The sequence below is a fragment of the Diadema setosum genome, chromosome 18 (genome assembly GCF_964275005.1).
Source record: "Diadema setosum chromosome 18, eeDiaSeto1, whole genome shotgun sequence".
NCBI lineage: Eukaryota > Metazoa > Echinodermata > Echinoidea > Diadematoida > Diadematidae > Diadema > Diadema setosum.
In genome coordinates this window covers 9,068,165-9,085,329 of record NC_092702.1, presented here as the reverse complement: position 1 = coordinate 9,085,329, position 17,165 = coordinate 9,068,165, and the positions used below count along the sequence as shown (strand labels likewise).

Sequence of the window (17,165 nt, the reverse complement as noted above, 5' to 3'; positions counted from 1 at the left end):
GATTCGACTGTCGTTTCTAAGACAGAAGACCAGGCTAACATAAGTTGGGTGCTTGAGACACTCTTTCAAGGACCTTTCCTCCAACTTTCCACAAAGACTTACTTTCTCGTTGGTAAGTTTTTTTTTCCATTATTTTTTTGTTTCTTGGACTCTTGAACGTTCTACAATGTTTTACTTTATAGAACTGAAAATAAAACTTTTGTCGTTTTGAAGAATGGGATAGCATCCGATAGGTTGCGGCGAGAAAACTTTTAGAAAATAGACTGTATCTTCTTAGACTCTTGATACAGTAGATTCGGCAATCATGCACTTCAAGGCCTTAGTACAGCCTAGGGCCCTCATCAAGTGTGTGATTGCCCTGGCTAGCGATTGCCCTAGATTCTATTATTAATTTATAAATATTCAGTAGAAGGGTAATTTAGTAGTAGATATGGTCCCTAAATCTAGGGCGACGTTCCGCAGGGATACACGTTGAAAAGCCCCAGAATTCTAGATCCTATGTTGTGAGTTTTTAATGGCGTGAGTTCCATCTTATTTGGAATCTAATTAACGTGTCTCTACAATTTAGTCTACTTTTGGAGAGTTGTATCTGCAATAGGAACAACTTTCAAACTCAAACAAGCGATGGTAGGGACAGGAGGTTTCATTATTGTATGGACATGCGTACACTACACATTGGCAGCTCATCAAGGCAGTGAACAATGGGGAGATGTACAGTAGATACTAGCCAAGTACGTACTAAGTGATTACATGCGGAAAACTGGTGCATTTTTGTAATGGTTCTTAATGTGAATCATCCGGATGGGTACATCTGTACTCTGTATAGTATTTTACTATTAACTTCGTAGACTTTAATAATTTCAGTAGAAGTGCAAGAGAGCCCAACATGTACATGTAATCAAATAAAAAACAAACAAACAAACGAGTGTCCTCGTGCAGCAGCTGATCCAACATCACAGGTCATCCGCCTCCTTTTTACTAGTGCTCCAGTAAGCAATAGTTCAAAAGGAGGCGATGACATGTCAATGTTGAATTCGTGTGTTTTCATGGCAAATTTAGTGAGGGATCCATGATGTTGTGCCCTGGATTTGTTGAACACTTCATTTCCTTGATGTACTTGCATTCCAGAACAGTATTGTTGCAGATATTGACCATCGCGTGGCAGTGAATGTCTTGTGGGTCCATATTCCATATTTTTAAATATAGCCCAAGTAATGAATTAATGGTGCTGTCGGGCTGATGCTGTATAACATAGAAAACCCTAGTAGAAGATGAAAAAGTCCGTATACTATAACGTAGCCTGGAGACGAGGTTGCTCCGCCCACTGCACTCCTGTCGACGTGTTCGCGGCCTCGAGTCCAACCCACAGAACTCTTACACAAGAGTTCTGTGGTCCAACCCTCCAAAGATCCTTTTTCAAAAGTGATGAATACTCTCCTTCGTATGACAATGGAGCTACTCAGTCCATAAAAATAGCCCTTTTATAGATACCCTTCATCAAAGCCGGCTTCGTGACATAATCACCAGCAAAGCCTGCTGGCATTCTCATATAAATACATGTCATTGTACATCTTGCACCCCCTTCCTCCTGAAGGTGAAACACACTGCAGGTGTGTGCACTTTTCATTGTATATGATGTTTGGGCTTGGCATCCGATGCTAGATGCTCTATTAAATTTAGGAGCCTCTTTGATTCCAGATTCAGGTAATAGATATACAACAACACTGCCATAGTAGATGTGAGTATCCGATTTGTTGCAGCGTGACTCATGTAACAGTACATTGTAGCACAACACTGTACTACAATGTACAGGTGTTTGGAGTCGATAATTTTAGGCATAATTTACCATTTGCAGATGAAACAAAGACCCAGCATAAGTGCCTTAAAATAGTTCTAAAATGTGAGTTAGGGATAAAAACAACCACTGTAAAAAATGCACATAATATGAACAATAGTTATAATAAAAATGTTTCCAGACTAAACCGTCTACAGTTATGGTTTATTGAGAAAAATACTCAATACTCAATACTCAATACCTCATATTTTTGGTTTTAATGCTTTGTTTATTTATTGTTTAAAAAAATGTTTAATCACTGCTCTCAAAGATAAATAGGACCTTTATACTGCACATCCGCATGACAAGTGCATCAGGATAGGGGGCCAGTTACAATAGGTACACCGTGCTTTTTTTTTTCTCCTTTTTCCCCCCTTTTTTTTTTTCTTTTTTCTTTTTGTTTGTTTGGTTGACCTGCACCATATACATCGTCATCAAACCAGGAAACTGTTTTGAAGGATGAGTTTCACCATCACGACCATATTATATTTTCCCTCTTAGAGTCTTGCTGTACAAATTGTAGTACATTTTGTATATTTATAATGATGTAATATCAAACTGTTGATTGCATTTCAAACAAGTGCTTTTCAAAGAGCTGTCGCATATTACCAATGTTTGCATACGAATTTGCTTTATTGATCTACAACGGACAGTTATCAGCACCCCCCCCCCCATTTGCAATCAAAATCTAAGTCTGTACGTTCGAGCGCTCCTGCACAAGAATGAGAACAAAATATAATGCAATTTGTAGGACCTTGCGTTACACGGCATTATTGTATTATAGCATTATAACATTAAACAATGACTTTGTAGTCAGCCGCCCTCCTAATAATTATGCGCATCTGTCGACGTTCCCAATATAATGAAATTTGCCGTTCTCGGAGAGAGAATGTACCTCCGTTGTAGGAGCGATTGATGCTAGTACGCGGATTACCCCTCAGCCGCATGCTGGAATATGTAGTGTACGTCCTCCATTGACCCCTTTCCAGCTGAGCTTGTTTACGCATACCGGAAGCTTACGAGCACCGTATGCCTGTATAATGCGGCGAAGGCAGCTGAAGAAATTATCTGAAAAATGCATTAATAACTCTTGCTGGCTGGTTTTCGAACCACGTGTCCCAGCTAGTCGCGTGTGCCATTTACTGGTTCCCGCAGAGTCGAGGGAGAGCATATGGCCAACATTATTATGCGTCTCTCCTTTTCGTCGTGCGGAAATGAATTCTCAATATCGTCTTTACTCGTCTTTTTTTTTTTTTTTTTAAGTCACAGTGGCGGGTTACAGTTCGTTATTCCGAAGGTTCGTTATTCCGAAGATTCGTTATTCCGAAAATGTGATAAGGTTTGTTAATCCGAAGGTTCGTTACGGACCATATTTCACTTCGGATCAACGAACCTTCGGAATATCGAACCCTATTTCATTTTCGGATTAACGAACCTTCGGAATAACGAACCCTATTTCATTTTCGGATAAACGAGCCTTCGGAATAGCGAACCCTATTTCATTTTCGGATCAACGATCCTTCGGAATAACGAACCTTCGGAATAACGCCACAAATGTTCGGATTAACGAACCCTTTTTCATTTTCGGATTAACGAACCTCTAGGTATAGGGAATTTGCGTGTTTCGGATTAACGAACCTTCGGAATAACAAACCTTCGGAATAACGAACAGCACCCACAGTGGCGTGGCACAGTATTTTTTTTTTTTTTTCAGTTTCCCTCTCCCTCATACTGTAGATTGTAGGTCAAATACGTATCTCCTATATGTTTTATCTTTTTATTTTATTTTTTCATTCTACCTACATTGTACACCGTTTTTTTCTTTTTTGTTTTTTTTTTTTTTAACCATGTACATTTACGTAGTTATAGGACCTGTCCGGTTTTCCAAAATTAACCACACAAAATTACAGAAATCGATTTGACCGGAAGTGAGTGCTGTCTCTAGTACATCGTTTGATGTACCTGACCGACCAGGGAGGTCACACCTCTTTGGTCTCACCAAGGGGATTGGCCTACATATACTACAAGTTGTGTAGTGACGAGTACAGTGCAGTGTTAGGTCACTCGTATACATTGTACACATAATTTTTAAACAATGGCTTATCAAATTTGAGTGTCTAATACATTATTACAATGTAAAATGTCGGTGTACGTGAATTAGTTTGATCTTGGTCAGGTTACATGTACACGTATTGCCTTGCTTCTTCATAAATTTGTGTTCTCATGGTTACCACTTCGTCAATATGTGTATACGAATACTTGAAATCTATAACATGCGTCCAGTTAGCTGGAAAGATATACTAGTATGCAGAAAATCTGAGAAATATGAATACGATGTACATGCATGTACAGTTACATTTGTATGTACACTATTGTACTTCAACAAGCTAAGGGTCACCAACAGCTTGCTACTGTAAGTTTCTAGAAGTACATTGACCCTTTTTTTTTTTCGAAATAATGTATTTCTTTCACTTGCACCCCACTCCTTGTGTCAGAGATCCTAGCATTCGTCATGATGATCTCCTCCATGGCGATAGTGATGGAGAAAGCCTTGTGCTAACTGTTTTTAGCAGCACCATCTTGTGCGTAATTTGTAGAGCAGGTGAAAACGTGTTCCAAGGTTTACTACTGTAGATCCACGAATGGGGAGGGGGCGGGGAGGGTGAGATGTTTTCATGAGTGATTGAGCGCTGCAATGAATATCAATAACGCCCAGGGATTACGATGTAATGGAATATAACAGCTTCACTTTAGCAGTTGATGACTCCAGTACAAATCTGTACATACATGTAGTATAAATACAATGTACGTACGGTCCTTCAGATATATATTGTACGATATACGCCATAATACGGTATACCTATTGTGTATGCAATAGGCCCCCTTCACTTTATCGGAATCAGGAAAGGGCAGAGGGTGGGAAACGTGGAAAAGAGGCTATAATAAAAGGCAACCCGTATGGTAAAGACAACTCAAAATCCTTTCTTCTTAGAAAATTGCGTTATAGAAATCGGCAGAGCCTACATTGATTTTGTACAGTGTAAACATAATTGTACACAGTGAGACGTTGATATCCAAGCAAGTATTGATGCTCCCTCCCCCCCCCCCCCTCTCTCTCTCTCTGTTTTTTTTTTCTTTTTCTTGTGTGTGCATTAATTTGTCTTCTTATAATGCTAGTAATGTAAATGATGTAAATTCCATACAGACTCGTCGTGATCATCACCCTGCTATACAGTATGTCCCCCAAAAAATTACAACGCGGCCTTCCGCAATGATATCTTTAAAAATAGTGAATGAATCTTAGTAAAAATTCAGGGTATGAAACTATAACTCATTGCCCACATCTTACAGAAAACCCCATTTGATTTGCTTCAGTGGTCAAAGAGAAATACGGAATTTTGTAGAGGATATCGGGAATCTCTTCTGTCCAAGTTCTGTCTATTGTTCACACACAAGTTCATCGAAATGCTAAACTCGGAAGAATCCGATTCATGACATGCTTTACAACAATCCACATTTCTCTGTGACCGCTTAACCAAATTGAATGGGGTTTTCTGCAAAATAGAGCTAAGATGTTATACCTTAAGACTCTCAAGTAGCACGTACTGTACACAGGTTGATCATAATAGGTGTTATCAATTCGAAAATCTGATTGTAATTTTTGGGGCGACTTACTGCAGTATGTTCCCCCAAAAATTACAATAAGATTTTCGCATTGATAATGCCCAATATGATTAAATTTTTAAAATGCTACTTCAGGGTCTTGAAATGTAACATTTTAGCTCTATTTTGCAGAAATCCCATTCGATTTGGTTAAGCGGTCACAGAGAAATGTGGATTGTTGTAAAGCATGTCATGAATCAGATTCTTCCGAGTTTAGCATTTCGATGATCTTGTGTGTGAACAATAGACAGAACTTGGGCAGAAGAGATTCCCGACATCCTCTACAAAATTCCGTATTTCTCTTTGACCACTGAAGCAAATCGAATGGGGTTTTCTGTAAGATGTGGGCAATGAGTTATAGTTTCATACCCTGAATTTGTATTTAGATTGATTCACTATTTTTAAAGATATCATTGCGGAAGGCCCCGTTGTAATTTTTTTTGGGGACATACTGTAGTACAAGTGTACCATGAGGAACGGTATACCATGACCTACAGCTCTGGTAATTGTAGCTCCATGGTCATGGTCAGTACTGAGCATGTGCACATCAGCTGTGGCATGAATAATCGATTATTCAGTGAAAAAAAAAAATGGTTGTGACGAAGTAATAAACAACAGCGTGCATTCATCAAGGTACCTGTATATATGCTCGTCGGTGTGCAATAAATCACCCTGCCAGATATCTTCGTAGGGTATGAAGCATATTATGTTCACCGGAAATTATGCGGTTTTTTTTTTTTTTTTTTTTACAATCATTGCTATACAGTTTTTATGTAGGCCTATCCCAGTACCTTTTACCCTTTCCGGGATGAGGATGGGGGCACTAAACAAGTGTTGGGAAATCTGCTCTCATTCCAATGAAGGACTCTTCGACTTGAAAGACTGAGTTTGTGTTAGTTTTTTTTTTTTTTTTCACCGAAAGGACCATCACATGTCTTGTTGCGTATACAGGTGTATTGACGACACTAAGCAAATGTCCCGCAACGAGTTGAATAACAGAATTCTGACAGCCAACGATTGGAGTTACAGTAGTTTAATATTTTTTTTTATTTTTTATTATTTGTTGTTATTATTTACAATTATTGCTACAGTGCACTCCGTTAAAACGAACACGGTTATAACGAAATTCCTGTTACAACAAAGTAAAAATTCAGGTCGCAACATTATCCACTTCATATATTTTCATTGTTTATCTGTTCGGTTATGACGAAATTTTGATAAAACGAAAGAAAATTGCCGGTCCCGAAGACTTCGTTATAACGGGAATCCACTATATTTCATTAGCTGTAATATGTTCCAGATTAATTGTAATATCCATAGTACAATGTACTAGTATATATAGACTGCCTACGGATACGGTCCGGAAGGATTCATTGTAATTACTGTACGGGTGTCTTTATCATCAAACTTTTTATATACATTGTAGTATTCGAGTTGCAAATATATAGCGAGGCTTTTTATGTACTATACCTGTATTCTGTTTCAGGTCAGATCTGTGATATTGATCTTTCTGTTTGTTTTGTTGTGTTTGTATTTTCTTGTGTCTGTGGCTGATTCCTCGAAAAATGTTCCTATAAATGTCTTTTTAAATTAATGGCTACTTGGATTATTAATCAATATTGTCATTCATGAAGATGGTTCATGGAAGACACCCACAGGTAGAGTTAAGATGGGTCCCTCGTAGGATGCAGAACTTGTGTTTTGTTTAGTGGTTTTGCTTTTATGTTCTTGGGTTTTGTTTTGTTTTGTCTTGTCTTTCATGGAAAACAACGGTTACACATTAAATGTGTGGTCATCGCGGTCTAAACTCATTAATTTCCCGCGGCTCATCATTACCTTGTTCGCTGAATGAAGCTTGGAGCGCCAATTACAGTGTGTGCGTAACGATCTAGGGCGGTGTCGATTCTGCCCTTCTCCCATCCCCGTGCGAAAAGCTAATTTCCGGTTGTTGCATGTGTGACATCGTAGTGCCTCCTCGTGAATCGATACGTAGGTTGAAGTAGCAACACCATTCCATTTTTTTTTCTACACACTAAGTGCAATACTGTAAGTGTCATCGTGTATTTGCGCCTTGACAAGTGATGTCTAATCTAGTTAAGGAATCTGTACACTGCATGGGCAACAATTTGGCTCACAATTTTTGTCCCATCATGGAAAGACACAATTGAATGGCAATTCTATGAATTGAAGTAAGTTTTTCTCGCGAGACATCTCTAATATTCGTATTCTATTCGGAGAAGACGTGTGGAGGGTTACTGTACGTGGAAAATGAGATATTTCTATCGGGTTGTGCGTAGATACGAGAAGGTGTGAAAAAACGATAATGTTTCATTTAGCGCAAGGAATGTAATTTTCGTCGAAACGCCCCACATGAACGTGCGTGCAATGTGAAAGACATACCATGGAATCAAAGCAGTCATTCGCTGTCCTGTTGAACATATTCGATCAACGCAATCTTGACATCCCAAGCCTACTAGTAGGTACTACCTCCTTGGACAGCAAAATACATGTACAATGTACTGTAGTTGTCATTATATTACATAATACAATAGATGTTGGTACAATACACAACACCGGGGACATTTCATATTAACGCTTGTTATTATCAATTCCGTTATACTGCCGCGTGTTTTAGCGGCCTACAAGTGTATTTGTACACGCAGGTCCAATGGTTTAATAAACGTGAACTTCATAACTGTATACATCATTGATAAGCCCCATAAAGATGTTTGGAAAATAGAACATACCGGGTAAATAGAAGAAGAAAGACCAACGACAGCACACGCTTTCACGATATCATGTCATGTTGCTGCTATATTTTTGTTTTGTTCTATTCTCATGCCTCTCTGAAAGGATTACTCACGTGACAAATGTAAACGTAGAAACTGGGATAAATAAACACACCCACTCCAAACGGAGTGAAGTATGCACAATATCATGTACTCTTGTATGTTTCCATTCTACTAATTACGCTAATAGTACTATATATTATGTGTAAAAGAATGAGTTGCCTTGGGAAGGTTATTGTAGTGAAATTTCCACCAAAAAAAGAACAAAAACACATCTGCTCACTTAATGAACAATGTACACAAAGGTGTACATGTAACAAGTGAAGTACCAGAAGTAAATCTTTTGTACACAAATTTAGTTAAGACGACGTCTTTATGTGTTTAAGTCATGTGATTTTCTGGGAGGAAAAATGGCATACTAGTATATAGGCCTGCATAATAACTTGATTTCTTCTGATATGACCCGTGACTGGGGCTTACCATATGAAAAAAACAAAAACCAACAACAACATTGTCATGTAGTCACGATGTCATGCCTGCCATTTGAACTGACGGATCTGGAGGGAACTGTATTACCCGCCATGGAATGCACGCCAACATAAGTCATGCAGAGTTCTTCCATATTCGGTTCAAACGCCACAACTGACCCAAACACCCTGCTATTCATGCTTTTTGCGGTCAAGGTTGCTGACCGGTAAATACAGGCAAAGCACACTTTGAATTCATGCTATATACTCTTTCCGGATCTGACGCGGGAAAAAATACCCCAAAGGTCGTGTGAAAATTATATTGTACGTTTTTCCTCTCATCTATCTCTTCCCTATACGCTTCCCCTTCAACATCTTTACGGAGATTTGTTGTTAAGGGTTAGGAGAGAAAGGCTGGAATGTGCGCGTCGCTCGGGTCAATTTCGTCTGGTCAAGGATGTCTGTGAATTCTATTCCGTGTGACGTATGAGAAAGGGTCATTTAATTTGTCCAAGTCAATATCGATTAACCATGTATCCACATTGATCGCCTTGTGTATGATTATTCTTTGTTTTGTTTGTGTGTAGATAGAACGCGTTGTTCATCTACTACTAGTATCTCCCCTATTTCCGTTCATACCATGAGAAACTATAGGGGACTGATGTGAATTATGCGTGAATATGAAGTTCACACCAGTCCTGTGCACGTGTTTGAAGGTATATTGGGCGAGTGCTCGTGTGTGTGAGTGTGTGTACAGTATCGGTAACTATAAATCCATCTTACCCTCCCTACATGTATATCTATCACTCGCTCTGTCTCTCTATCAATACATATACATCTTGATCTCTTCATCTCCATCAATAAGTAATTCATTGGCAATGATTAGTAACGGACAAAATTAACCATCGCTTCTGTAAAGTATTCTGATGTGATAGTGGAACAAGAATGCTGAAGACTACGGATACAGCCCTCTTTTTTTCTCTACCCCCCCCCCCCTTACTAATAAGAAGGAGTGACATGTCCGCAGCTGTTATTACTTCACTTCCAGACTCGTAATGCTGGGTTCCGTTCCTCGCTGCTTAACTGCCTATCCGAGGGGATAATCGTGGTAATGATATTCTCCGTTTGCGCGGGAGCATCACACACACGCACATACACGCACAACATGTAAAATGTATACAATAAACACAATACACACACAGACACACATGCACAAAATATTCATACAGCATGAGTTACAGCTCCATTTTGACACGGGATGAGAGTTTCCGCAGGACCGAAGAGCAACATAGAATGACAGGGACTTGCAAAGCGGGAAGCTGGGAGCTTCATTTCGGCTTAGCCAAGGGAAATTAGGATATTGTGTCCCGATTTATCACTTCCCGCGGAGTGTTATTTTTACGCGCCAAAATCTAAACCATTAGCTAATAAGCACACACATGGGGTTAGTGCTGCATACACTCAACCTTATATATACAGCGCTGCTAAAAAAAAAAAAAATAAATGAATAAATAAATAAAAAAATAAAAAATGTGAGAGATCGTCTGAAGATATCACTTGAAATATGCAGCAAGAAAGCAAGCAAAGAAACAAACTAAATGTACAAAATGTTAATAATATGTATAATTCATATTATGCATAATCCTGAAGTTTACAGGAACATGATTATAATTAGTCATTTCTATGTCCACTCAACAACATCTACCTAATGCTTTGTCAAATTAATCGATAAAAATCGGTACGTCTTTTGGAAAATAACTCGCTGTGACGGATTTTTATCTTCTTGAATTCATGTGCCAGAATAAACATAAAATTATGATGTGATCTATAGAGGAGAGAATGAAGACTTATTAATATTAGGCAGTGACATCGTGCACGTCCTCGTCTAATTTTGCATATATTCAACTGTGACTATAAGACATACAGTATCATATAGATAACTTTGTATCTGATTTTCTTATGGAAAAAATGTCACTGTTCTGGGAAACACTTCGAGAAACCATGAAATTCCCTAAATTTCAATGTTCTCCGACAGTCTTATGTCTATTTGTCACAGTAAACTTTGAGTGGATTTTCACTTGCATGTACATTCGCGTCGCCATCCTTTTCATGTGTGTAGCCATGTCTTCGGACTGCCTTTATAGTCCTATATCCATTCAATGCAGTGATTTTGCCATGATATATGTGATTTTTACATTTTTGTGCATAACAAAAGACAATAACTACACCGCTTTTTGCTTGCGTGAATTTCTGAAGAAGAGTATAAAGGAAAGCAAACCAGCTGTCCTTATTTCTCTTAAAATGTTTACATTAACCTGAGAGGTATGTAGTGACGAAAGAGACTGTTCCTCGGCTATAGAAACCCGGGAACTTTGTCTTGAGCGCAATATTTTAAATTTGAGATTCCATTCTGTAAATTACTTCCGTTTCTTTATTTGGAGAATCCCTGTACCCTACGATTCATTTGACATGATGGCGAGGTTGTACTGATGACACAGCGTTTCATTTTAAAGCGAAACTGTTGCCTCCAACTGCCACGAATAGGCCCTATCACCTACATCGTATGACTAGACTTAAGCGCTTTCGCAATGACTTGGCCCTTCACGTATCAAAATGACCAGAACAAATCTGCGGATATTGCTATTAATCATGATCCCAATGATTTGAATCAAAATGTCAAGCAACCAGAGTTGCGACAAGCGTATACGGGGTGTCCACCCTCCTGAATTACCAAGTAAACGGCACTCATGCATGAAAACCATGCACACGACATTGATTACAGCGCATCACATGCCGATACCACATTATGAAGTAGGCCTATTATGTACTGTAAATCGTCGTGCAAAGACGGTGCCATAATTCAAGAGGGCTCATTTTAGTAACGTCATTTATACATTATATACAAAGAAGTATGCTCGTTCGTCATGTGAACTCTCAGTGATGTAGACCCTATAACCAAGGAGGTATGATACCTCCTTGGTTATGATACCTCCTATGATACCAAGGAGGTATGATACCTCCTATGATACCTCCTTGGAGGTATGATACCTCCTTGGTATGATACCTCCAAGGAGGTATGATACCTCCTAGGAAAAGTTCCTTATACCCCAACAGTATCAATATTGTTCGCACATGAACTTTCTTCAGTGAAAATGTGCATATTAAATGTATAATCGGCAGCTGGATTGTAGTCCAGCACTAGAAGGGTTAACAAGTTTATGCCTAGATATACGACTGTTTGCTGTCGAGGCCTACAAGGGACTGTTTAGGTGTGATATTTTGTAACTTCCTTCCAAATACCGCGGGGATGAAGATCGTCACCTCGCCATGATAAGCTTCCTTCGGATGCAAAGCTGACTCTCCATTTGGGAAATTCTGAGAGGATATGTCAATCTCAGAGAGAGAGTCTGTTTTCTGTCTGCCTTTGATTCGTCACCACTTCCTGCCAGTGTACTATCAAATCTGTCAGTTAGCGTGCAACTGCGTGTATGATAAGCATGTACTGATAAGGTTGTGTATTATAATAGTTAGTATATAGTATTATACATATTCCCCCTGGATCAAACGCTGAAGAAAATATAGCGTGTACCAAGGAGTTATCAAGTCCTTGCGTGTACTAACTCTGTTGAATTACATTCTTGGATTTTAAATATCCATAGCTGTATAATAGTAGACTCGTGTCGGTAAAAGGTGCCGCAATATTGTGTATGCGTATGCTTGGCCATGAACAACATGCCAGTTCTTGTATGTTATATGTTTGCGAAATGCATTATCGGGGCTTACCCAGACGTAATACTAGTGTACTTGTGTACTCAGTATTTGTCATTGGATACGAGACTGTACAGTACAGTATCGCTTGCCTTTGCAGCAATTTGTGCGCGCAGCTGCCGTCGCTCGCACCGTGCGTATGCATGGGGAGGCTGTACAAACAATGAATGAACTTCCGGGCGCGCTGATCCAGCGCTCTGAATGACATGCGTGCGTGCCAGCGACATATAAATACGGGGCTGTTTATCGATGAGGCCTAACACGTTAATTAGATTCAGTCGCATTCAGACGTCTGCGTGTCTTGCTGGAAGTACCGAGTACTTGAGTACTGGTTCCCACTCAAGTGCATCTGTGTTACCGCATTGTCTACCACTATTATATTGTTGATTGTTATGGGCTCGTACCTACTTTGCCATACATTACCTTGATCGGATCACTGGCTTCTTTCCATACTACTGAAAGATCTGCTATAATTGGATTCTCGTTCACGCTCTGTATAACTGACTACTCGGGATATATATCTTGGTACAATAAATGACTTTCTCCGCCAGTGATATGCCTTCGTGTGCTCTTGCAGGTATATATCGATTTTCTGGTTTTGCAGGTTTATAAAGCATTTCTATTCTTGAAGCAGAAATTCAAGAAGTAATTTTGACAGCAGATCATATCATTTATCATTACTATGTCTTTTTCCGAACTGAAACCACGATTCTCAGTATATATGTTTTGTGAATGCATTGTTCAGATAATTTATCAGAAAACTGCAACCTTGCAGTTTCTCACAAACTACATAATGTTAACATGATTTTCACCTGCATTTTCAACCGATTTTTCTTTTTCTCTGTTCCTCGAAAGGTGGCTTCAACCAGTTTTCTCTGGACTGTCCTACGCTCTGTGTCACCCCACCAAATCACTCGTCCTCCGCTATGCAGTCGCCACCAGCTGCCCCCGTCAAGCGATCACCACCTCCAGTGCTCAAACTCACCGAGTCCCGCAACTGCAAGACTCCGTCTGCCACAACATCCCCGCGCAGCCCTCGGCCGCCGCTGCTCCGGCGAGGACCAGCGCTCTCTCTGCCGAACCTGAAGTGCATCAACGTCAACCAGGATTTCGACTACAAGGCCTCGCTCACGCCCAGCCCGCACACTCCCGCGCTTCCGGTGCCTAGTGGATGCCAGACTGTCCCCGCCGGACCCGCATACGAGTGCAATGGGCTGGTGCCCTTACTTCCACATCTCTACTTGGGCAGCAACTTCCACGCTTCCCGGCTTTCCGTGCTCGAGGAACACGGCATCACAGCCGTGCTCAACGTGTCCAGACTACCCAACTACTTCCCCACCTGCTTCAGGTACATGCAGATTCCTGTGGACGACAGCACGGATGCCGATCTCTTGCCGTGGTTCGAAGAGGCGACAAACTTCATCGGTAAGTTTACTCTCTAATTACTACTCGTCACCTTAAAGTGTCAGACGGAGGTTAAAACGGGCCATAGCGTGGGAGATAAGATATCCGCATTGAAAAGGGGTACCTAGAATCATTGCTGCATTGCAGAGTGCCTACGTTGGTGTTATTTGATAATGATATCGTTTTCTTTCGTTTCTTCTGTGTATTGTTTTAACCTGTTCTGTGTTGTCATTTCTTGGTTGTGAGATGATTAGTAGTTTTTACAGTTAATGAATATGTCATGATTCTCGGACTTTTCTTGTCATCGCTCTTAATAACATTTGTATTTGAAAGTAATCGTCATTCCTATTTGATTTGATCTCCTGTACAGAGTCGGTCCAGAGGAATAATGGCCGCGTCCTGGTCCACTGCCACGCTGGAATCAGCCGCTCAGCCACCATCTGCCTGGCCTACCTCATGAAAGTCCGTCAGATCCGCCTCGAGGAAGCCTTCGAGTTCGTGAGCAGCGTCCGCACCGTCATCTCGCCCAACCTCGCCTTCATGCTCCAGCTGCTACGCTATGAGAATGAACTGATCAGCAGCCGGAAGCAGGGCACCAACGACAACTCTTCATCTTGCAGCCTTGCTGGCAACGGTAGCCTTGTTAACAACACCTTCCCCACCAACTCCAACTCCAACGCCAACTCAAACGTCAACAGCAACGTCAACGCGCCCGCGAACTGCGACCTGAACTCGACGTCGAGCCCATTATCCAGTCCCTCACCGTGCACCAGCGTGGAGAAGGTGGGCGCCACACGGCAGTTGAGTCTCGGCAGCTCCCCGCTGCTGGTGAAGCGAATGGCGCGGAGCGTGTCGCTGCCTTGTACGCGGAGTCAGACCACAAGCCCAACGGGCACGCCGTCCAGAAAACAGACCCTGGCCTTCAACTTCAACCTGCCCGTCCTGCCCAAGTCGGGAGTTCACTCTTGTGCCTTGGAATGCTCCGATCTCAGTCCCTGTCCGAGTCCTATCTTCTCACCAATGTAACAGTCCTCGTAGAACTGGAGAACGAAAATGGTTTTCCAGCTTCTCTTGCATATGTATTCTTTATTCAGACTGAACTGAAACAAAAGGAGATAGACATTGATATGTTTGTGTGTGTTTTATTATTTTTTATAGACAATTGAACTTGCCTCCCGACTGAAATTGTTGCTAAGGCAATTTCTTGTCCGTTTACACATTCCTGCAGGGAGACATTGGGGAACAAGTGTATTTGTGTCTGTGCGTTGGCTATGCTTGTGTAATCTTATCTCCCTGTTTGTATGTATATGTCCCTTGGTTGCGCGTGTGTCTATGTGTAAGTGTATGTATGATGAGTGTCATGCTCCGCGCAGAGAGAAAGAAATCACGCCGCCAATTCAAGAGACTGTAAATAATCGTTTTTGTATGCAAATTTGCGGCGTGATACACTGGTGTGATGCACTAGCGCGAATGCGACCATGTGTGCTGCTGAGTTATGTATGTAAGTATTGTATGTATGTATGTATGTATGTAAGTATTGTATGTATGTATGTATCATGTGTGTATGTATCTCGATTACAATCAGACGAGACGGGAACTTGCAATCTTTGGGTTATTTCTATACACTGTACCGTTGTCCATTTTCATATAGAGTTTGTGTATCTTGCGTGAACACGGCGTGTTTACCAGATAGTGCCTAATGACGCAAGCATGTTATTGAGGACACGCCCCACCTTCATCCCCTGAACACATTGGTATGATTATAATAACGATGTTATTAATAGAAAGCTAACTTGCTCAAGGTAACTGGAGTCTTGTAATGAAGTGATGCGATCTTGTTGAACCTGCACATACAGGCACTCTTTCCCTAGAAATGAACTGCATCTATGGTGCGCCTTTTATTTTGCAGGTGGGTGAATTGTATTATCAATTTCGAATTATTCATCAAACGAACGAGTCCCATCGGGTTTAGTACTGTGTGTGGTTATATCCGTTATCCATACGGATTATAAGCCCTTTATTTTTTCCACCTTCATAGAGACTCATTAAAAAGAATTAATACTTGCTTGATATTAATTCTGTCTCCACGTTGCCAATTAAAATTATGTATTGGGAGTTCCATCTTAGGACCTTACCCTACGTATTTTCTTCTTAACAATCTTGACCAATACATTTGCCAAAGCGCTTTACCATAGCGATGCCGTCCTATACTTAAGATTGAGCTATTGTATTGGAAATATCCCTGTCCAGAATTGTTACAGTGGTGTACATTTTCTAGTTATGTGCCAGTATTGTGCTATCGATGGATGCAATAAGTCGCGTGATCATGCAAAGGAAAGCCCCATGGTGCTTTTTTCTGCGTGGAAGTCGGGTTTGTATTTCCAGTGGAGGAAAAAATATGTATATCACGTCACAGCAAAAATACGATCTACGAGGCTCTTTTTGTAGTTTTATACTTTAATCATCCTCCGTGGACGTGTGATAATAGAACGTTGTTATAAAAAAATTTTAGTATTGAGGTACAATTTATGTGTTTTGTGATGTGTTCATGCACATCAGCGAATTCATTTCTTGCCCACGTAGAGTTGTGCAATATCTATGTTGAGCTCCACAAGGTTTGTTACGGAAGACGTGAGAGTGTCTAATGCTAGTCAAATCAGAACGATTGGAGAGGAGACTACCGCAAGTGTTGTGTCACGAATATATTCAAGTTGATGTTTCTCTACTTAGTTTTTTAATGGTTATGCTGAAAGCGTTTGAAATAAAGCAATCTGATTCATGCGGAAACATGATGGATAAAAGAGACCATGATCTAAAAGTTTATTTATTCTACTGTGACCTTGTATCTTGATACGACATTGTGTTTCCTTTGTTTGTCGATATTCTATTTTAAATCAAGGATCAAAGATTGTAATCTACCTTTAATGGTAACAAAACAAAGGAGAGTCATTCGTTTTATGTCGTTGTTTGTTCAGCACTCGCTATTCTGACTTTACGAGAATAAAAGAACTGTCCATGGGGGCTAAGTTACGTAAATGAACTCTGTCTTGCACCCATATTATGAGATCGACTACTGTCTTATGGTCTGTAAAATATGTCTTAGTAATCAGAGTGTGCGTGTGTGCTTGCACGGTGTGTGTGTGTATGTGTGTGCATGTGTATTTGTGTGTGATGTATTACACATGAACCAAATTCTGACAATAAATCACAAAGATGACCATCCTCGATTGATAAATTTCG

At 40.4% G+C, this 17,165-nt stretch overlaps 1 protein-coding gene across 1 annotated transcript in view; it reads left to right on the top strand.

Annotated features, from left to right (window-relative positions):
* Nucleotides 1-16,730, top strand: part of LOC140241659 (dual specificity protein phosphatase 1-B-like) — a 17,479-nt gene extending 749 nt beyond the window's left edge. Inside the window, exons 1-3 of the mRNA XM_072321401.1 lie at nt 1-112; nt 13,377-13,946; nt 14,296-16,730. The exon at nt 1-112 is cut by the window's left edge and continues 749 nt beyond it. Of these exons, the coding sequence (XP_072177502.1) occupies nt 1-112; nt 13,377-13,946; nt 14,296-14,951 (1,338 nt within the window). The 3' untranslated portion in view covers nt 14,952-16,730. The remainder of the gene's footprint in view (nt 113-13,376; nt 13,947-14,295) is intronic.
* The last annotated feature ends 435 nt before the right edge of the window (nt 16,731-17,165 follow it).